The 24,414-nt window shown below is 33.6% G+C and overlaps 1 protein-coding gene across 2 annotated transcripts; it reads left to right on the plus strand.

Annotated features, from left to right (window-relative positions):
- The first annotated feature begins 10,459 nt into the window (after positions 1-10,459).
- LOC131150989 (auxin-responsive protein IAA29-like) lies at positions 10,460-12,703 on the plus strand. 2 transcript variants are annotated; one of them, XM_058102124.1, is made up of 4 exons: positions 10,460-10,983; positions 11,128-11,378; positions 11,474-11,567; positions 12,362-12,703. In XM_058102124.1, the coding sequence occupies exons 1-4, from the start codon at positions 10,754-10,756 to the stop codon at positions 12,411-12,413; spliced, it is 627 nt and encodes a 208-aa protein (XP_057958107.1). In that variant the 5' UTR covers positions 10,460-10,753; the 3' UTR covers positions 12,414-12,703. The 2 variants fall into 2 exon arrangements, with proteins under 2 accessions (XP_057958107.1, XP_057958106.1); XM_058102123.1 differs by having other exon boundaries at positions 10,615-10,983; positions 11,128-12,703.
- Positions 12,704-24,414: the final 11,711 nt, after the last annotated feature.

Below are 24,414 nucleotides of genomic sequence, written 5' to 3' on the forward strand. Positions count from 1 at the left end.
CATTACCAGAGTTCTATGTTACTAATATACATCAGAGTCTCCCGATACTCATAATACAAACCGTAATATAATACCAAAACTATTTCAATCCATACACCTATAATACATACTTAGGGCTTCAAACCCAACTTAGATATAAAAGAGTTCTTATTGACACTCATAAAAGCTAACTAGCCATCAACCCGCCCCAAAGTTCGCTAAACTCGACCTTAAGAAGGTCCTGAAAAGATAATTTGTATATTAGGGTGAGACACTTCTCAGTAAGGAAGACTAAGTTAACATCAGTATGTAGTCAGCATGCATTTTGTGTTTACTGAAAACATTCATCCTTCATTTAACTAAAAATAGCTATTTTACTTTGTACTCACTTTATATAGTTGAAAATACACATCTCGTTTCCATAGTATAAACAGTTCAGTAAATAAATAATATCATTTACATAAATCTACAGATATGCATAGAAAACACTCCCTGGGACTAAACACCATTTACTTCCCCCATGGTACGAGTTGTGCAGCCCAAGGTCTAGACTAAGCCTTAGAGGATCAACCCAGACAAATTCATCTTCTGCTAACTCCGACTACAGGCATCCACAACTTGCTTGTGGGTCCGATTGCCTTACGACTTCCTGGTTTGGACTGCAAGGGAAGGTACACCCTTTACGGCCACTCGGCTGAGATCACCCTATACTTTTATCCAGAATAGTGTGGGCCTACATGGTCAAATACTAAATCTCTAGTAATGGTACCGTGCTTATAACATAACTGGTTCTTAGGGTTCTTAAGGCATATTGTGCAATTTAAGTAATAAAAGCTGTATTTCAAACTCATTCCGTATAAAAATATGTCATATTATAAAACTCGGCCCCCTAGTCGTCATATACATCTCAGCTCATAGCCGCTGAACATAATCTCGGCCCTTGGCCATCATTCAACACTCGGCTCACAACCGCTAAACATAATCCTAGACCTTGGCCGTCATATAAAACTCGGCTCACAGCCGCTAAACCAAATCCCTGCATTTTCACAAACAGTTCTAGTATTTCACAAACAGTTCTAGTATATTTCATAATCATTCCGAAATTCGGTTTCACGATAAACCATAAAATCATTCACCTTCCACACATTTTCAATATTTTAAGCATAGCCCGTAGGCAACTGAGAAACACAATCCATTTTGAATGATTCATTTTTGAAATAACAACTGAAAATATAAATATACATATATAGCATTTTAATTAGTTCAACTTTAATAAAACTCTTGACTTAACTTAATCCCCTTACATGTTTACTGAGAGAGTTCTTACAATGCTCCTAAGCCCAACCCACGGCAACACGAGCTCCAAAACCCTGAAAACACATTTTTCCCAAAATAATAACCATTAAATACCCCTAGGCCCATACACCCCATTTAAATAGTTATATGCTCGATAAACAACCTATTTCTACCCTTACCTCAACTTTGGGGTGATGCTTGGAAAGACCCCGTTTAAGAATCCACTCCACTAGACTTGTAAAGAATTTCCCCCAGATCCTCATGGTAACCTCCGATCATCGATTCGGGCAACAAACGGTCACAGGTTTAGAGAGAGAGAGAGAGAGAGAGAGAGAGAGAGAGAGAGAGAAAGAGAGAGAGATGATTTTTTAATGAATAAGAAATGAAAATTCCTATTTATAGACCGTTGACCTGGTCGCATTCGTCAATAAAATGGTGCCTTCGTCTACGAACTGTAGAAGGATGTTCATCGATGAAAGGAGGGGTTCGTCGATGAACCCTAAGCCTGAAATTCCTCTCGGCATTTCCTCGTCGACAATGTCTGAACTTTGTCGATGAACTGCAGAAGGGACTTCGTTGACGAAAACAAGGAGTTCATTGACGAATCTTGCTATTTGCCTTTAAAAAATTTTCCTTACTTCTTTTCTTATTTAATTTTTATTTTTATTTTTTGGGTTTGGGTTTCTACAACCTTCTTCAGCCGACCTGTCATTTAGATCAAAATGACTACGGTCGAACGAATCCCTTTGATGGCAGACCGTTCCTTCATCATGGTCGACCGAACCCACAAAGGGTTCCAGTTCACCTTCAGTTAGGTCGACCAACCCAACCCCTGGTCAACCGAGCCATGCCTGAAAATATTACTTTTTCCTTGGATGGTCGACTGACCTGAGCTTAGGTCAACCGAACCTCACAGATTTGTTATTTTTAACAACACTAATCAGGGGTTAATTTTTATTAATCTTTTTCCAAAATGACCGTTGTATCCCCAACAGTTATATTTTGTGGAAAAACTATCTATACCCCTTCATTTGTCCAGATTAGGGGTTGATTAGCAACTTGATTAAGCAAAATTCTCTCTAAATTTTTTATACTCTTGTTGCTTACATTCTATCATTTTTCAAGCATATTATACATATTCATTTATACTCTTTCTTATTTGATTATTTTTGTTAAAGAAGAGAGTCTTTATTTCATACTCCTCTTCTTGCAAGTCAATTGCAATTTGAAGGGACTTTGTTCTTCATTGTTTGGCATATACTCTCACATAATTATACATATTTGAAAAACCTTCTTGAGAATAAGCTTTTGTGATTTTTCCCATAGTATTTCATATTGATAAATATTGATTGGGAAAATCTCATTTTTGCTTCAGAGTCTTGGCATTCTCATTGCAAGACTTAAAATCTTGCACATTATTTTTTTTGATAAAGTTTTAGCAAGCTTAAAACCTAAATATCAGTGGTGCTTAATATTTGATAAAATATTTTTGAGATATTTGATTAGGGTTTCTAAGTTCCTTTGATTATTCATTTATCGAATATACTATATTGAATCAAAAGTCTCACTCTCTCTCTCTCTCTCTCTCTCTCTCTCTCTCTCTCTCTCTCTCTCACTCTCTCTCACACACACACGCACATTCTTGAGAGTTGACACATAATTTGACAAATCTCACTTGAGCATAAATTCTTATCATACGTAAGTGCATATTGTGCTTATTGTTGTACATCTTTTGCTTGTTGTAGAAGCATTATATTTGTACAAAAATTTGATTATTTGTTGTATTCCCAACGTGTGGTCGAAAGAGGGAGACTTGCCCTGTGAAAAGTCTCGAATTGCTTAGACTCGATTAGTGGAGCACCAGATTGGTTCAGACCCGGTTAGGAGAACCAAGTGCACCACCCTGTAAGGTGTATTGGTTAAACTCAGCCCTGTAATTTGAGCCAAGGGTACACCTCGCTCCTTGGAGGAGAGTTGTATTTGGTGTCGCTCTACCCTTTAAGTGAGCACTTGGTGGAATCCTTGAGCTGTGGCTTGAGCCGGGGACATAGGCAAGTTTGGCCGAATCCCAATAACATTTCTTGTGTCTGATTTTAATTTTGCGGAATTTAATTCCTGCACTTGAATGTTTATGTTTTATCATTGTGTATGATTGTGAATTACTAAGCCTACTATATATGCTATAAATATTTGCTCAATTAATTGCTTGGAGAATTGAGATTGTTTTAGAAAGACCCTAAGTTGTGAAATACTGCTAATATCTGGTTTAACCTATGAAGAAGTTTTAAAATTCCAGTTCACCTCCTCTTGGGAATACACCAATTCCAACACTTAGACATATACCGACTTTCCAATTTCTACCAAACAGCCGCAGAAGATTCCTCATCCATGCCGTGATACAACACGTCATCTGCCAGACAAAGCCTAGTAATCAAATCATTGATACTTATGGTACGTATACATATATGTTCAAAAATCGTATACTAATTTTTTTTTTTTTTATAATTCTTAATTTGTAGGGTTTGCAGCTGTCACAACATCAGCACAATGTCATACGCTACAGTTGGGTGTAGTTTTTGATTTTTTTTTTTGTATTTTTTTGTTATCTAAACTGACGGAATTTCTGTATTTTAATTTGAATTTGTATAATGTATTTATATTTGAATTTGAATTTGAATTTGAATGTGAAATTTGAAATTTGAAATTTGAATTTTTTTTTGTTATCTAAATAGATGGAATTTATGTATTTTATTTGAATTCGTATAATGTATTTGTATTTGAATTTGAATTTGAATTTTAAATAATTTATGAATTTTTTTTAGTAATTATGATTTAATGTTATGTATGCAAAAATGTAAGTACAGATTTTTATAAGAATTAATGATTAAAAAAATTATCAATTTTCAATTATTTGTGACGGTTTAAAAACCGTCACTAATAAGTAGTGATACTTTTGAAATTCGTCACTAATACTCTATTATTAGTGAAGATTTTGAAAAATTTATTAATACTCTACTATTAGTGACGGTTTTCAAATTCGTCACTAATACTTCACTATTAGTGACAATTTTAAAACCTTCACTAATACTCTACTATTAGTGATGGTTTTGAAATTCGTCACTAATATTCTATTATTAATAACGATTTTGAGCAGAACCAATGTAGAATTTATAGTGACGATATTAGGGTTTTAGTGACGGCTATAATCCGTCACTAATACTCTGTTATTAGTGATGTTTTTAGGATTCGTCACTAATAAGTATTAGTAACCGTATTTATAGAGACTAATTCAAAATCGTCACTAATAATCACAAAATCATGACTAATAGTATTAGTGACGGTTTTGTGATTATTAGTGATGGTTTTGATCCTTCACTAATAACCTTATTTTTTGTAGTGCCTTCCAGTTGATCTCTGTATAATGCCTTCACCATACCTTACTGCACTAATAGATCCTTAACCTTTCTCTGTCATAGTTTGAAGTTTCCTATTCCATCGAACTTAACAACATCGAATTTTGCAGAAGAAATTCCAAAAGCCATTATAACCTAATGCTCTAATACAAATTTGTTGTGCAAATTAATGTGTAGCGGAAACAAATGATTTTATAACGTAGCAACCAACAGTGAAATATATAGAAAAACACAATCACGCAGATTATACGAAAGCAATAAAACAATGACATGAAGAATTACGTGGTTCGGCAATGCTTAAATCCACAGGAGCAAACGACAATGATTTTTCACTATCTTCTATCCAAATAAATATGGATTACAACATACAAAATGTATATATAACCCTGCAGAGGTTTTTCCCCCAAAACCCAACCTATACAACTTCCCAATTCAAAATTCGAAAACTAACGTTGAGTAACCGAGGAAAACCATCAATGGTTTCAGACATACCATCGACGGTTTGATGTCGAGACCAAACAGTTGATGTAACACTACAAAATAGTTTATTGTTTCTTCTGAACCTGACAAAACTGTCAACGGTTTCAGGGAAACCATTAACCATTTACTCCTGCAAACCAACTTCTCTGTTTTCTACCATGTTTTCTCTTTTACATGCATTCCACTTAACAGATGAGTCACATATTAAAACAATCCCACATCTAGACCCTATTCAAATCCATCTACTAGACCTATATGATCCTTATTGGCTCTAATCACGCACTTGATCCTCCAATTATTAGCATGTTAAGAAGATTAACTTCACACCTCGATTTTATGATGTCACTTGCCTAGAGTTATGAACCGTTAGCTTTGATACCACTTGTTAGTATCGAAGAAGTCCATGAGTGAGCTTAATACTTATAGGTGACCACCAATTTGACCCAAAAACTTAAACTTATCGAGTCTTAGGCCTAACTATATATATATATAAGCACACATCTTCCATTTTTTTAATTTATTTTTTAATGTGGGACAAACACACAAATGAAATTTTCAATAATAAGTGACTTATAATTGTAGTTCTTATGCCGGCATCAAGTAAGTGATTCGCCTCTTTTACCATATGCTTAGGTAATTATTATATTCAAACAATTATTTCCATATCCCATGAGGTGCACAAAAATGACATAAACACTTTCATATAAAATAAAAGTTTAATAAGTGATAAATAATGTGTGACCAAGAGTAATACACATACACACACATGCACACTCTTCCATGTGTGATGTTGAATTTTGAACCAAATTGCAGAAGAAGTATACACGACACTTACCAAACACATGATATATGCTGTTGGTTGCTTCGTAGGACATGTAGCTAGAGGATCATATATCATCATCATCATCATCATCATATCTCTCTCTCTCTCTCTCTCATATTTCATTGGAAGGGGTGTTGAACAAAATCCGACAGAAAGAATCGTAATTATTTAAATCAAAAGGAAGCTGAGCCTAATAATTAAGAATCTCTCTAATAGTTTATATATATATTAAGTGAGATCAATGCATGCAAGCATGCATGATGGGTGAGTATATGAGAATGTTTTAATTCCCGTGGGAAAGGAAAGGAAAGGAATGGAACGGAATAGATTTAATTTGACTGTGGGGGAGGCGTCGTGTTTGAAAGAATGGGCGCATCATCATGCGTTTCAGCGCAGCCTATCCACTCTTTTTGACGCCCTCACCCAAAATTTGACCAATGAACTATTATTCTCTTAATAATTAACCCAAAAAAGGCACTTTTAATCTCTATTGAAATATTTTCTTCACTCATTTTCTCCTTAACTTTTTAATAAATATGTTATACTCACGATTCACAGGTAACTAGCTAGCTAATTTTACTAATTAAATTCATTTTAATTTAAAAAAAAATTAATAACTTCTTATTAATTATCTTCTCAACTTCAATTTGCATATCTTCTAAAAAATATTTAAATTTGTTCGTATTTTAAAAGGTATTTATTTATATAAATATCTTTCAAGATATATATATATATTAGATTACCGCTTTATCTAAAACTTTAAGCTGTTAAGTTGTCGACCAACAATGTATATCAAACTTTAACACTCCCTCGCACGTGCAGCCCGATAGCATGTAGAGAGATGAACACATGATAAATAGCACCCATAATAAGGAATGCAATATTTTTTATTTTAAATTGTGAACAATTAGACTAGAACCTAGGACCTCCTGGTAACCCCGCTTTGATACCAGTGTTGGGTGGTCTTGGGCATTTTCAACCTCAAAAGTTAGCTCATGGGGTAAGACTTTCTCTCACACTTAATAACTGACCACCAAGCCCATGCCGCAACCGATGTGGGACAAACCTCAACAATCTCCCCCTCACATATCGGGCTCCAAACTCCTCATGAATTGGGATCGGGCTCCAAATTCCGCACGAATTGGACTCACCAAACTGGTAGCACCACATGCCCAACATCCTAGGGAGAAACCATGGGCTTTTGGGCTGCAACATTCATATGCAGCACCAATAGGTTACCAAGTAAGCTGGTAACCATGTTAGAGAACACATCCTCAAAATTTAAGTATTAAGGAGAGAGAGAGTTAAGAAGATCTTATAATGACTTTGGAACTACTTACAGAGACGATGTGAGACTGGACAAACATTAATACTCCCCCTCGAGCCCATGGGGAAAAATGAGGCAACGAGAACCCATGAGAGAAAATGAGGCGAGGAGAAGTTCAACTCACGAAGGAGCTAAGTAGCCTAAGGCCCAGCTCTGATACCATGTTAGATTACCACTTTATCTAAAAGTTTAAATTGTTAGATTGTGAGCCAACAATGTATATCAAGTTTTAACAATATATATATATATATATATATATATATATATATATATATATATATATTCATAAAGTGCAATATCTCTATGACCTAACATATAGAATTTCTCAACATTATTTTAACAAGCACTAATACCAACACGAGATACATATACTTTCATGATACTGAAGCAACTATATGACATTAATATACATATATATATATATATATATATATATGTATATTAATGTTATATATATATATATATATCACTTATAAGTATCTTTTATGCACAATTTACAAACTACACTTAAATAATCATCAAATACATTTATATTAATCAGAGAATATTTATTAAAAAGAAATTAAGAGTGGAGGTAATTTTGGAAGACTAAGAGGTCCAATAATACTCTTCCCACAGCCTTCTAAAGATTCTAATGTTTCCTAGACAATACCAAATATCAACTACACGTATTGTATAGAGCCGATATCATTTTTAAAATAGTAATTATCTTATGACTCGTTAAACACGAACAAATATTTTGGCATAATAAAAATATCAAAAGGAGTGGCACTTTCATTGCTCATAGCCCAAATAAATGAATTTAAATTGGGAATGGAAACGAGAAAAACATTTGGAATGACTGCACCACGTTTTTTGACAAGAAATGGAAATGACATAAAGAAAATAATGTTAATTAGAAGCTAGATAGTCAGTCGACTGTAGGTGACTAATTTGTGGTTGGGTAAAATAGTACACATGTTACCTTAACTCGTTCAACAGTACCCTGTTCCCCTTTATTAAGTAAGACTTTCGGTCATTGTACCATTGTGTTATGCATTTGTTCTTTAATTATCATAAGCACGCATGGTTTACATTACTTTTGTTCCCCCCATGCTACCCTACAAATTTAAGTACGGCTTTCATTATAGTAAGTTGTCCCAATTCCAATTCAATGCTCCCAACAGCTACCTTCTTGATTAGACACATGAATAGGTCTTGCCATTTTTTTGTAAGACACCTTAATAATTGAAGCTGAGAATTTTTATAATGAATGCTTTGAGTTCAAACACGAAAAAAATGACTTTATTATTTTCTATTGTAAAGTGAAGGTAGAACATGGACTTTTAATGAATTTAAAAAGATTAAAAAAAAAAAAAGATTTGCACTTATATTGGTGCCATTGGTCTCCATTTATTTTGATAAAACTAGAGCAAAAAGAAGCGAGAAGAAAATAAAGAATAAAAGATAATAAAGAATGAGTTGCTATTGATGTGTGTTCAATATATGTACAATCTCATATTTATACAATGAACTGGGAAACATGTAATTAAAAGAAAATCAATTTGTATGCTCATTTCCAAATTTGAAATGATCTGCCGACTTTTCTATTTAGGAAAGCTTACGTGATTTTAGTCGTGCTTTGGTTCCTTCACTTTTGCCGTGGAGTACGACATTCCTCAACATATTAGTTAAAAATATTTTCAGGATCCAAATTCTAGGTATCAATCATTTTTAAAAAAAAAAAAATTTAAATAGATTTGTTTGGTATAGAAGAATGTAATGGATTAACCTTTGTCCATAGGCTGCTTTTATACATAATCACAATAAAATGTTTTATTTCATTCTTGTACACCGAACATAGGATAATTATATATGTATTTACTCATTATCTTGACACAATGCATGTTTGCAATACTCGGTGGGTTCGTGTTTTATCTACTTTGCAAACTTCTCCCGAGTTTTTTTGTCGGGGTGTCTTAAAGACATTAAAATTTAGGACAAGGGAAATTCATCTTTACTAAAGTTTCACAAAAAAGATGTCAACCTCGATCTCAACCATTCCCAAGACTTCAAAAGTATTACAAATTTTATCTAAAGTTTGGCAAAAACTTTAAAAAATTTTATGAGTCTCCCCTTACATTTGATTTTTTCTTGGGACGCTAACCTATATTCCATGTCAATTAATTTACCATCGAGTCTAGGATGGGAGTGTAATTAAGTATTTGAAAAATTAAATATCAAGACAAGTTTATTAAAATTTTCAAATGTTAAGGAAGGTTGTCCGCATCCTTTTACCAAACTTTAAGATAGATCCATATATTTTTATATATAAATTTGGACAAAGTATAATATAAAATCACATTAAAATCAGTGTTTCGAAGGATGCATCTTGTATTGCATTTTATGTAAATCTACCAAAATTCACATCTAAGATATAATTTCCAAGATTCCAAACATTGGGTAAATTTTGTTTACACCTATATATTTAAATTCGAGACTTAAAATTTATGGTTCCAAACATTGTTTAATGCATTCAATTGACTTGTCCAAATTGACGTTGCAGTATAGATTAAATCTCATTTTTCATGTCTCCGACTCTATCCACTCTTGTAATCATAAATTTGCGCTTAAATACAACTTGAGTTGTACAAAAAACATTTGAATTGATAATAAGTTCAGAACTTGCATGTTCATATCCCCACTACCCACATACACAATTAAGCTTCAAATTTGAATTTACATAAATTGAAATAAAATTCAGCATAATTTTATATTAAATTTTATTTAAATCTACATTAACTCAAAATTAAGATCAAAATTTTTAGTTCTAACATGGGTGAGGTCACACCAAACACCACCGAGGTGTTAAGGTCTAAAACCTCTCCACGCATTCTAACATTAGACACTATTGTTGCAAGCCGTTTTGACTTTTATGATATATGCCATATACTTTAAAGCACTTGGAATTCAGAATTCTATAATTTAAAATATTGAATGTGAAGTTCTGGTAAACAGTGTGGGGGGTGCATAGGGACACAGGAGAGACAAGAGTTGAAGGGTTCAAGTGTTCAACAGTTAGGAGATGTAGCCATTGGGCGAACCCGGTCCACCCCCACGTCCAAATCAATGCCACCCTTTCCACCCACGCACCAAACATCCCTGTCTCTCTTCAACTTCTCTCTCTGACTCTCTCTCTCTCTCTCTCTCAGCCGACACACACACACACACACACACAGTCTCTCTCTCTCTCTCTCTCTCTCTCTCTCTCTCTCTCTCTCTCTATATATATATATATATATATATATGCAACATTTGTAGAGTTTCAAACAGCTTCAGTTCATTCACTTTAAACATAAAAATTTTTGTGTTTTAAGTTCATTCACCGATCGAGTCCTTCTTGTTCTCGTTATATAAATACTTGCTTAATTTCTGCATATATTAATTGACGTATCTATGGAGATTGAGATGAAGATGGAGCTTGAACTGGGTCTCGCCCTTCCAACCCACAATACCGACATTATAAAGAATTACAGTAATAATAATAAGCGTGGGTTTGAGGAGGTCTTTGTGGGGGAGATACAAACGCGGCCTTTGCTGCAGCCGTGGAGCACTCATCGCCAGCCCAACGAGGAAGATGATGATCACAAGAAACAAAAGAAGACAGCCTCTTGCCCCATTTACAAGTGAGCTACCTAGCCCTTAAATTAATTAAGTAATTAATTCTTCACATTATGCTTAGTTACTTCATTCAACTTCTTTGCTTTATATACATATTTATTTGTATATTTCATGATACTTAATTGACTGGTATATATATAATTAAATAGGAACGGTAAAGAGGAGAAAGGAGTGGTGGGGTGGCCGCCCATTAAAGCATGGAGGAAGAGGCAGTTCTTTGGGTTGGGTGATCATCATGTTCAGAAGAAGGGCACTAATGAAGGAGGAGGATCAATTAATAACTCTTCACTGTTTGTGAAGGTGAAGATGGAGGGGGTAGCAACAACAAGGAAGATTGATCTCACCCTCCATCATTCTTATCAAACGCTCACAAGAACCTTGAGCACCATGTTCTCCACATGTAAGCCAATGACTCCCTCTCTCTCTCTCTCTCTCTCTCTCTCTCTCTCTCTCTCCAATCTGTGCGGTGCTGGGATTAAGTTGTGTATTGGACAGATGAGAAGAATGATCACAAAGATGGTGCATGCTATAGACTCATCTATCAAGACAAGGGAGGGAATTGGCTGATTGCAGGAGATGTTCCATGGCAGTATGTACACTCTAGATTGTCTTCTCTCTTTTGGCTAAATTAATTAAAGCCTGTTTGCTGTACAGATCCAGCTAAAGAAAATATATAAATATTTAGGGCTAGAGATCCTTTTTTATATTTTATTTTTTAAAGTTCCAAATTACAATAAAAATTTATGTAGGCAAAGTTAGGAAATAAAAATTCTCAATTTTCTTATATAAATCCTGAAACTAGAAAACAATGCTAGACATTTTAAAACTTATTTTAAAAACTGGAGAGGAACAATAAAATTGAATAGAGTCTGGGTTTTTTCAAGCCTGGTTTTTTATTTTTCTTTTAATCATATAATTCTCAATAGCGTTTTATTTAGGTGGCAAGTACAATTTAAATTTATATATATATCTTCGATCTAAATTAAGCATAAAAAGTCGGTTGAAAATTAAATGCATCCCTTATAAAATAATTGCATGGAACTATATCCATATACGTACAATAGTCAATGAATTATTAGAATTTGGGAAGACTTCAAATCACTTGCAATGGATATATTCCTCTAATATCTTAAACACCTTTTACTGACTTTGACTTATAAAAATTATTATATGCCAAAAAAGGAATGAACAACAAATCTTACTTTTGAAATCAACTGCAATGATGAAATTTTTACTTGAAGAGAAAATTTCATGATAGACATGTAATAAAAGGGGAGTTTGCTTCAATTGGTACATCAAGAATTACATCGTGTGCGTGCATATGTATGTGTCTATATATTATGCCAGATGATCTAACCCTTCTTGAAAATGGTTATTTTGCAGGAATTTCATGAAGTCTGTACAATGTTTGAAGATAGAAAGGATTGGTGTTTGATTGATTGTTAGGGCTATAGATTGTCTTGTTGGTCAGTCTTTTTTCTTACATACTATCAAATCAATATTCATTAATTTGAATAAGTGATTGTAAACTATGAGTGGAGTGAGGCTACTAAATTAAATCTAGTTAGATAGATAAATTTAGGGAAACTGAAGTAAGGAAATGCTTTAGTATGTATTTGAGATTATATTTTATCTAGAATTTTATTGAATGTATTATCCTGAGTGATTTTATGTATGTAATATAATCATATTTCATAATTGGCAATTAGTGTTTATTTATATTTATTTAGACAAGCTTTTTCCAATGCATCTTACTGCAAGATTCAATCCAATTCATATGCCTTTTACTTGAGCTTCTGCTCTCAAAATATATGTTGATAAATTATTTAAAGAGCTCTTACAATGTGCTTTTTGCATGTGCCATGTGCGTGTTGTGAATATATAAGAACCTAAAGTAATGCAGAAACTAATAATAAAATAGTAAAAAGAACAAGATAAGAAATTAACGAGGTTCAGTATAAAATTACCTACGTTCTTGGGCGCCGAAGATCAATCCACTACTTTTTGAAGAAGTACAACTTTGAGGTGTGTTTGACCACTGGAGAGTTGAGCTTTTTATATAGCTTCAATCTCAAGTCCAAAAAACACTTCTCTCCAATGTGGGACAAATAATACAAAAAATTCAAAACAACTTTTTATACCAATGTGAGACAAAAAACAACAAATCTCCACCTTGACGATAAATTCAACAAATTTTTCAATCACCGACATTTTCTGGAGTTCCACATCATCGGCGCCTTCCAAAAATATTCAAACTTGCAGGATATTGATCAGATTCAAACAATGTTTGACCTTGATTGTTGTCACAATCTTAGTTGACATATCTGTGGGATTTTCAGTTGTAGCAATCTTCTGAAGAAGTATATTGCCTCCATCAATAATATCCCGCATAAAATGAAATCGAACGTCGATGTGCTTCGTTCATGCATGATAGATTTGGTTCTTTGCCAAATGAATAGCACTTTGACTATCACAAAACACAACAATGTGCTTCTAAACAACTCTCAAATTTTTAAGTAAACCCTGCAACCATATAACTTCCTTAAAAGCCTCTGAAACTGTCATGTACTCTGTTTGTGTTGTAGATAAGACAATGGTAGACTGTAAGGTAGACCTCCAACTCACTGGATCATTAGCAAATGTAAAAACATATCCAGTAGTTGATCGACGTTTATCCAGATCACCTGCAAAATCATAATCCACATATTCAACAACACATTGATTAATAGTAGTATTTTTCTCAAATACTATACCAACATCAATCGTATTCATAATATATCTCAAAATCCATTTCACAACTTGCCAATGTCCTTTACCTAGATCATGCATATACCTGCTCATCATACTAACAGCTTATGAAATATCAAGTCTAGTACAAACCATTGCATACATCAGACTACCAACAACACTTGCATAATGAACCTGTGACATATACTTACGTTCCTCATCTAATTTAGGAGATAGAGCCACATTAAGTTTGAAATGAGGAGCAAGAGGAGTGCTTACTGGTTTTGACTGCTTAGACATGCCAAAACTCTGTACTACCTTCTTCAAATACTATTTCCGAGACAAACTAACTTTTCCTTTCATTCTATCTCAATCTCCATGTCAAGTATCTTCTTTACTTCAGCAAGATCTTTCATCTCAAACTCTTGATTTAAATGACTTTTCAACTTGTTGATTTCTTCCCTATTCTTTGAAGCTATCAACATATCATCAACATACAAAAGTAAATATATAAAAGATCCATTTTGTAATTTGTGAAAATAAACACAATGATCATGTTTATTTCTGACGTACTTCTGACCCATCATAAATTGATGAAATCATTTGTACCATTGTCTTGAAGACTGTTTTAAACCATACAATGATTTATCCAGTTTACATGTCCAATTTTATTTTATATCAACCTGAAATCCATTTGATTGAGTCATATAGATTTCATCTTCCAAATCACCATGTAAAAATACAGTTTTTACATCGAGCTGAACTAGTTCAAGATCAAATTGTGCTACCAAAGCCAACAAAATTCGAATGGAAGAATGTTTAACAACTGGAGAAAATACCTCATTATAATCAATGTCTTCCTTCTGTGCGTAGCCCTTAACTACCAATCTAGCTTTGAAGCGAACATTATTTGCATATGGAAATCCTTCTTTCTTTACATAAACTCATTTGCAACCAATTGTTTTCTTACCCTTAGGCGGCTGGGCTAATTCCCAAGTCTGATTCCGATGAAGAAACTGCATTTCTTCATCCATCGCTCTTTTCCACTTATCTGATTCAAGGTTCCTCATTACTTCTTTGAAAGTGTAAGGAACATTATCACCCATAGCTAGAAGTGCGTAAGCCACCATATCAGTATATCGAGCAGGTTTTGAGTTTCTCGTCTTGGCCTCTGAGAAACAATTGATTCTTGTCGCTGTGAAGATTCTCGAATTGAAATCTCCTCTTCTTGTACATTATTCCCCACCGTAATTGGAGAGTTACCTTGTGTAGTCCCATTTCTCATTGGGTTTCCCAAAATTATCTCAACCTCCACCTGTTGTTGAGTACTACTGGTCTTCTCTTCAACTCGTGACTCCTTGCGTGTTGTTTTCTTCATCATCGCAAGTTCATCAAAATTCATATCCCTGCTTAAAATCAATTTTTTTTTGTCTCTAGACACCAAAGACGGTATCCTTTGACTCCTGCACTTATCCCCAAGAATATTGTTTTCTTAGCTCTTGGATCCAACTTAGATTCTTTAACATGATAATAAGTCATAGTACCAAATACATGTAAAGAATCATAATCACTAGTAGGCTTTCTAGACCATACCTCATAAGGTGTTATTTTCCCTATTGCAGATGATGGTAGAAGATTGATGATATGACACGCATATCTAACAGCCTCAGCCCAATACCTTTTGTCTAACCGAGCATTAGACAACATACATCGAACTTTCTCCAGCAAAGTCCGATTCATGCGCTCTACCACCCCATTCTGCTGTGGTGTATCTTGAACAGTGAAGTATCGAGTAATACCTTCATCCTGACATATCTTCATAAACGGGTCACTTGTGTATTCACCACCATTATTTGATCTGAGCCGTTTAATCTTTCTGCCAGTTTGAGTTTCAACTATTTTTTTCCACTTAAGGAAAATATCACGTACTTCCTTTTTATGTTTCATAGAATACACCCAAACTCTTCTGGAAAAATCATCAACAAAAGTTCAAAATAATGCATACCACCCAACAAAGCTGTTTTTGTGGGCTCCCATACATCTGTATGGATACAGTCTAAAAACCCTTCAGTTTAGTGGATTGCAATGTCAAATTTCACTCTAGTCTATTTTCCCAGAATGCAAGTTCACAAAATTCAAGTTTGCACACTTTTACACCCTTTAACAAACCTCACTTAGCTAATTGTTGTAAAGATTTTTCTCCTGCATGTACTAATCACATATGCCATAACCTAGTTGTATCTGAACCTGCATCTTTTTCAGAAACAACAGCTACTGAGCCAATAATTGTACTACCTTATAAATAATACAAGTTATTTTTCCTTATTCCTTTCATCACCACCAGCGCACCTGATTTAATCTTTAAGGTTCCATCTTTCAAAGTGATAGTGAGTCATTTAGATTCTAAGACACCTAATGAAATCAAATTCTTCTTTAGGCTTAAAACATACCTAACATCAGTCAAGATCTTAATAGTTATATCTTGACATTTTAACTATATTGATCCTATTCCAATTATTTTACAAGTACTATCATTATCCATAAAAACAACCCCACCATCTAATTCTTCAAAATTAGAAAATCATTCCCTATTGGGACACATGTGATAGGAATAACCAGAATCCAAAATCCACTCCCCAAAATAATGTGATGAAAATGTTCCAACAAGAGAAAAATCTGACTCACTTCCATCATCATTGGCTATACTCACATTAGAATGTGCTTTGCCCTTATTTTTCTACTGTAATTTAGGGCAATCTTTCTTCCAATGCCCTCTCTCACGATAAAAGGCGCATTCATCTTTAGTAGGTCTCCCACGAGATTTATTCCTCCCATGAGATTTACTTATCCTTCTAGGCATACGATTCTGAGAGCGTCCCCTTATTATTAGTGTTTCTGTTGTTTCCTTATGGACCATCTTATCATTCTTTTTGCATTCAGCACTAATCAATGTAGTACACATAGCATCATAAGTAACTTTATCTTTCTTATACAATAAAGTGGTGGTTAGATGTTCATAATCATCAGCGAGAGAATTCAGTAACAATATAGTTTTATCCTCATCTTTCATCTTTTCATCCAAATTTAACAAATAAGCCAAAATTTTATTGAAAGCATTTATGTGGTCATTAATCGAAATACTTGGTTGATACTAGAAGTGAAAAAAATTCTTTTTCAAATAGAGCCGATTTTCAAGACTCTTGGTCATAAATGTATCTTCCAATGTCTTCCACAATTTATTTGCAGTTGTCTCCCTCATAACACAATATTTCTGATTTTTAACGAGACACATAAGAATCATACCACATGCCTGACGATTGATCTTTTCCTGATCTCTGCCACCTATATCTACTGGTTTATCATCCAAAGCAATATCCAATTCTTTCTAATACAAGATGTCCATCACCTCACATTACCACATATCAAAATTATTGGTACCATCAAATTTCTCCACCTAAAATCGAGCATTAGCTATCGTTTTCAATGATGATGTCAAAGCCGAAGGGGTTGGCATTTGTGTGGACAAAGTTTCTTCTACTGCTGCACTAGTTTTTGCCATCTTCTATATATTCAATAGCAACCAACAAAACAAAATACCTAGGATGAATAGTATGTACCAATTGTGTTTACTCTGTATTATCCTATGAAATTTCACTTTGACTATGCTGACCTCTAGGGAGCGACTGAGCCATAATGGTCTCTGAGCACTCACTTAGACAAGGTCTTTCTTAGGCATCAAATGTAGAATCAAGGATCCTAACAGAGGAACACCTCCGCATCGACACTATTGAACCTATCTCTAATACCAATTATTGAGTCGGGCACCCCACTTGTGTCAAATACCAATACTACAACTATTTCTATTGAATATATAAGAAACTAAAGCAATGCATAAACTAATAATAAAACAGTAAAAAGAACAAGACATGAAATTAACAAGGTTTGGTATAGAATTACCTACGTCATCGGGCGCCGATGATCAATCCACTATTTCTTGACAAAATACAACTTTGAGGTGTGTTTTACAAATGGAAAGTTGAGCTCTTTATATAACTTCAACTTCAAGTCGAAAAAAACACTTATCTCCAATGTGGGACAAATAATACAAAAAATTCAAAACAACAACTATTCTATTAATGTGAGACAAAAAACAACAGTGCGAATAATTTTTGTACAAAAAAAAAAGTATTGATAACCATTTAGAAAATACAAGAAAATGTCGTCATTAGTGTAAAAAAAAATGTTTTAGTAGCAAAATCATTTATTGTGCATCAAAAAGTGTACTAGTAATTTATTATTAGATATGGATCAAGAATTCCCTTTTTTAGAAGAGGAGAGGGATATATTGTCCAAAAGCAATACAATTTATGGTCAAGATGAATTGGGATGATGCAAGGGGTTTTGATGCATTTTCCTTCTAGTGAACCTTTGCATATGGACGCATGATCATGAAGGAAATAAGGCATCTAGCTAGCTAAAGTTCTTTTCGGTATGCTCTTCAAGGAGGACAATCTAGCTCTTAAAGGACAAAGCTAACTAGTAGGTGAGAACATATGTCTTAAGATGATTTAGAGTGTTATTTTGGTGAGGATTATTCTTGTCCCTCTCTTAGAGTATCTTAGATAAAAATGAGCAAATTTGGAACCTTGGTGTTACACTTATTATTAAATTGTTGGGAGACACATTGGATATGCCTATCTAATTATGAAAAGATTAACCCAATTATGGGCATTGAAAGATACAACATTGCTATTTAATTGGGACATTTTTTTGAAGACCAAACACAAATATAGAAGAGTATAATAATGCTTTGTAAGATTGTCCTAATTGGATGATTATCGTCATTCCCTTGAAAAAATTATAAAGTAGACTGGGTCTACCATGTCATCCATAGACTAATCCAATAAAGTGATAATAATTCATGCACTAGAAAATATAACTAAACTACAATTATCATTCTCTTTAAAACAAAATCCATTAGTTGTCAGCATCTTATTAGTTAGTCTATTGATGACGTGGTGGATCCAGTCTACCTAATAAATTTTCCATTCCCTTACTATTTAGAAATGGCATCTAAACTTTAACCTCGAATCAAATGTCATTGATAGTGTGACAATTTAGATGAGGCTTCTCAATTTTTTTATTGAGCATTTTGATAAACATTTTTTTTAATCAATAAGGAGATAGAATGATGAGCAATATGTTTTATTGACTTTTTGAGTCTGATCCCTGTTTTAATTATGACAAACTATAACGTTTCATTTGTGTGCCAAGTATGTACAGATTTATCTTTCTAAAAGAGCACAAATGATGATGCAATATGGAAGCCCTAAAAAGCAACTAAAAGAACACATTCCATCGTGTATTCCAAGGAGCAGAGTTTAAAGACTCCGATTTTGAGTTGTAATAGTAATTAGGGCTTATTTATGCGTGCATGTCAATTGATTTAAAGTGAAACTCTACTATGACCATAGATTGACCTTAAGATTCCCAACTTAGGTGAAAACCTTTTCATACTAAAATACTAAGTTTTACAAAGGTTTTAAATGCTTTTGGAATCAAAGACTTGGCCAAATTCTCAGTTTTTGTTAAGGCCAGCCGATCCACCTGTAAGGCCCAGTCGACTGGAGTGTCCTTATGACCAAAATTGAGATTTTCATATAAGGCTAGTCGACCGGCCTCCCACTATTATATTTGGGCCAATCGATCAGCGAGGGCATATGGGCTAAAAATGTAATTTGAACATGCCTGGCAGATCGGCCACAATTATGCCTTGATTGCTCAGTCGGCCAGACTGAACAAATAAGTACTTACATGCATGCCCAGTCGATCGAATGTGAATTCCGGTGTAATCCCAAGAGGGGGAGTGAATAGATATTTAAAAAATTTAAAATTTACAATTACCCAATTACAGGTTGCTTGACAATTAGCTCAGTGTTTCACAATTTGTTAATTTAATGTGTCACTTTATCAAGCAAACAATAATGTTCAGTTACTCACAAACGAAAAAACATTTTAACTCATACACAATAAACAAGTAATTTAAGTACAAGCGAAAATTAAAAAGAGTTAAGGGAAATAGAGATGCAAAAAAAGATTTTTACAAGGTTCAGTCAACCCGGTCTATGTCCTTGCCTTAAGCAACCCATTCGAGGATTCCACTAAACCTGCTCTTTAACCAGGACGAAGCTTCCCATTACAAACCGTTGCTTACAAGAGTCGTAACTTCCTCCTTACCCGATTCACAACCTGAACTGTTAATATAACAATATAGTTACAATTTTCTGCAAAAACTCAAATGCTTCTATCAAGCTAGTGAGTACAATTTAAATCCTAATACAAACTCAAATGATATAACATGACGCTCAGTTGAGTGTATGTAATATGATCAATGAGACCTTTTGCAATAACAATGAATGATAGTTGTATAAAGTACGTAAGACAAATATGCTACAATGATCTATTCAACTATATGATCTTTATAAATAAAGAATATATATATATATATATATATATATATATATATATATATATATATATAATATGTGCTCCAAAGATCAAAAACTTAATTCAATATTTTTCAGAAAATATTTCTCAAGAATATGTATTTATGAGCTCTTAAAATTTGCAATCAAATAGTTTCTGCAATAACAAAATATCAAATCTTTGAATGAAAATATAGTTTTGAATATCTCAAAGATTTTAGCTTTAGAGAACTTTTCTCAAGTATTTTATTCAATCAATGAATATAAAATACACAATAATGATTTTTGCTCCCAAGAAATATATTAAATAAAATGAGTATGGGAGACAAGAAAATAGGTTTTGAATGCTCAAAATACTTTGATTATCAAACCTCAATACTTACGATGTTTGTAAAATATGTGCGTTAATGCCTTTTGATCAACGTAACAAATGCCCAAACTTGATGTGAATGCTTTGGAGTGCAGACACGAGATTAGCAATATGTTCAAGACTCTCAAATGTATGCAAAAAGTGATTCTCTAGGGTTGAGAGATTAGGTTTATAAGTGTTCTCGACATTTGATCAAATTCTGGCCATCTGGATCATTTAGAAATAAAGAGTTTTCGTTCATGTTAGCGCTGAGACGTTGTTCTATGCCGCGACCTTCGTCGACGAGTGTACAACACTCGTTCATGAATGAGAGACTTGTCTAAGATTTTTAAGCTCTTGGTATTTTCTTGTGGATGAGAACAAAGCGTTCGTCGCTGAGTGGCCTTTATGTGTCCATCGACGAGGCCATAGGGTTCGTCGACGAGCTACCTTATTCAGCATGAGTCAACCTAGGATAAGTGAATTTACATTTTTATATGATGCATGTATCCTAAGGCTCCATTTATATGCCATTTTGAGCTTCCCAGTATATTATGTGAGATATGTAAATACAATCAAATCTAAATACCCCTTACAATTGAAAAGCTCGAAGCTTCTTCATCCTTTCGCTCTTCTAATTCCATGGAGTGTGACAGGTTGTATATGCTTTTAATCCTTATGGCTTCCATGACTTCCTTACCATTTGTGCATGTTAAGTAATGATCATGTTCACAATCTCAATCCACAAGTAAAATACTATGTGATTTGTCATTATCAAAACAAGATTGGACTCATAGAGTCAATAATCTCCTCTTTTTTGATAATGACAAATAGACAAGCAAAAAAATTTAGGTTTAACCTAACTAGGCTCCCTCTAAGAATATGCATGATAAACAGTTTAGCAAAATAATCCAAACAATATGTAGGATAAAGACAATAAACTTTTTAGGATTCTTATCTGAACTATTTATTTTCCTTTTGTCTTGAATAATTAATTTTTATTTTTCCTTTTGTCCAAATATTACTGTGAAATATTTCTCCCCCTTTGTGTCAAAATTTTATCAAAATTTTACCGCGGGATATTTCACCACCTTTGAACAAAATTTTACTGCGGGATATTTCTCCCCCTTTTGACATCAACAAAAAGGTAGACATAAATTTACAAAGTTAAATATTTCTTCCCTTTTTAAAAAAATGATCTCTCCCCCTATGTTAAACAATTTATCTCTCCCCCTTTCTAAAAGTATATTTGTTGTGTTAAACCAAATTTCATATTGAACATACACAACATTTCAATCGACAATGATATAGGTAAGCAATTCAATTCATTAAAGTAAAAAAAAAATCATGTGTGCATCAACACGTATCATATAGCCATAAAAAAAATGACATAGTCATTATTGAATTTTAATTTACGTTGCTCCCCCTTAATTAGGTATTCTAATGTATCTCTAAGCAACTTTTCGACTATGCATCAAGCTTAACTCACGTCTAATTTGAATAAACCTCTCGTCTGTAAGTGGTTTTATGAATATGTCTGACCATTGTTCATCTGTGCACACAAACTCAAGTTCCACATCACCCTTTTGCACATGGTCACGAAGGAAATAATGTCTAATTTCTATGTGCTTAGTTCATGAATGTGATATAGGATTTTTTGAGATGTTTATTACACTCGTAGTGTCACACTTTATAGGAATAGTTTCATAGTGCAATCTATAGTCCAATAGTTGTTGCTTCATATATAGCGTTTGAGCACAAAAACTTTCAGCCGCTATGTATTCAGCCTCGGCTGTAGACAATGCAACTGAATTCTGTTTCTTGGAAAACCAAGAAACTAAGGATTGCCCTAAAAAGTGATAAGTTTGTCTAATGCTTTTTCTATCTACTTTGCTACTGGCAAAGTCAGTATCAGAATAATTGACAATCTCAAGAGATGTGTACTTAGGATACCATAAACCAAGTTCAATAGTTCCAATAAGGTATCTAAGTATCCTTTTAACAGCTAATAGATGTGATTCTTTAGGAGCAGCCTGAAATCTTACACACAAGCATATGCTAAACATAATATCAGACTTAGTAGCAATCAGATATAACAGGCTACTTATCATTCCACGGTATAGCTTAACATCTACTGGTATACCTTGCTTATCTTTGTCCAATTTTGTGGAAGAACTCATAGGTGTTCCTAAAATTTTACCATTTTCCATGTTAAACTTTTTGAGCAGATTTCTAATGTATTTAGATTGGTTTATGAAAATTTCATATTTTGTCTGTTTGATTTAAGGTCCTAGAAAGAAGTTAAGTTCACCCATCATGCTCATTTCAAATTCACTTTGCATGTAGCTGACAAACTCATTACACAACTCTTCGTTGGTTGCTCCAAAAATGATATAATCTACGTATATTTGTACAAGGAGCAAATTTTCATTTTTAGTCTTTATAAAGAGTGTTGTGTCAATCTTCTCTCTAGTAAATCCATTATCTAGAAAAAAACCACTAAGTCTTTCATACCAAGCTCTAGGAGCTTGCTTTAATTCATACAAGGCTTTAGTCAATTTATAAATATAATTTGGAAATTCGTGGTTTTCAAATCATGGGGGTTGTTCAACATAAACTTCCTCATTAATATAACCATTTAGAAATGCAGTTTTGACGTCCATTTTATATGATTTAAAATTCTTAAAGGTAGCATATGCCAATAACATCCTAATGACTTCCATTCCAGCTAGAGGAGCAAATGTTTCCTCAAAATTTATTTCTCCCTCCTGATTATATCCTTGAGCTACTAGTCTGACGTTATTTCTGACTACTATTTCATTTTCATATTTCTTGTTCTTGCAGATCCATTTTGTTCCAATAATAGTATGATTATCAGGTCTCGAAACTAATGTCCAAACTTTATTTCTCTTAAATTGATTTTATTCTTTTTGCATAGATATCACCCATAATTTGTCCTCAATTGCTTCACTCACATTCTTAGGTTCTTCTTGTGATAAGAATGCAAGGTAGCTAACCAAATTTCTAAGTGATGATCGTGTAGCTACTCCACGTGAAGGTTCACCTATAATTTGATCTATAAGGTGATTCTTTACATATTTCCATTCCTTAGGTAGCCCATTAACCTCTCTTTCTACTTGATTATCTTCAGAAGATGTTTTCTAAACTTCATTTCTCTTATCTAAATTATTTTTAATAGATAATTTTTCAAATTCCTTGTTTATCTCAATTTCACCCCCATCGGTCTTTTTGGAGAAAGGATTCGACTCATCGTACTACATGGATGGATTAAATTATAGTCAACGTTCTTTTGTTATATATTTTACATGCTTTACTATCTAAGGCATATCCTAAAAAGATACCTTCATCATATTTCACATCAAATTTTCCTAAATGTTCATTATCTCTAAGTACAAAGCATTTGCAGCCAAAGACATGAAAATATGAAATGTTTGATCTATGACCATTTCATAATTCATAAGGAGTCTTATTTAGAGATGGTCTAATTAGAACTCTATTTAGTACATAGTAGGCAGTGTTCACTGCCTCAACCCAAAAGTACTTAGGTAGCTTATGTTCGTTAAGCATAATTCTAGTCATTTCCTGTAAGGATCTATTCTTCCTCTCAACTACTCTATTTTTTGTTGTGGAGTCCTAAGTACTGAGAAATCATGAGATATTCCCAGTGAGTCACAGTATTCTTCCATACCTTTGTTTTGAAATTCTCTACCCCTATCACTCCGGATTTTTGTATTTGTATATCCCTTTTCATTTTGAATTTTCTTGCATAATTTAATAAATTGATCACATGCTTTATCTTTGTAACCTAAATGTAGTACCCATATAAATCTAGAATAATCATCAACGATAACAAA

Source organism: Malania oleifera, chromosome 3 (assembly GCF_029873635.1).
Source record: "Malania oleifera isolate guangnan ecotype guangnan chromosome 3, ASM2987363v1, whole genome shotgun sequence".
Lineage (NCBI taxonomy): Eukaryota > Viridiplantae > Streptophyta > Magnoliopsida > Santalales > Ximeniaceae > Malania > Malania oleifera.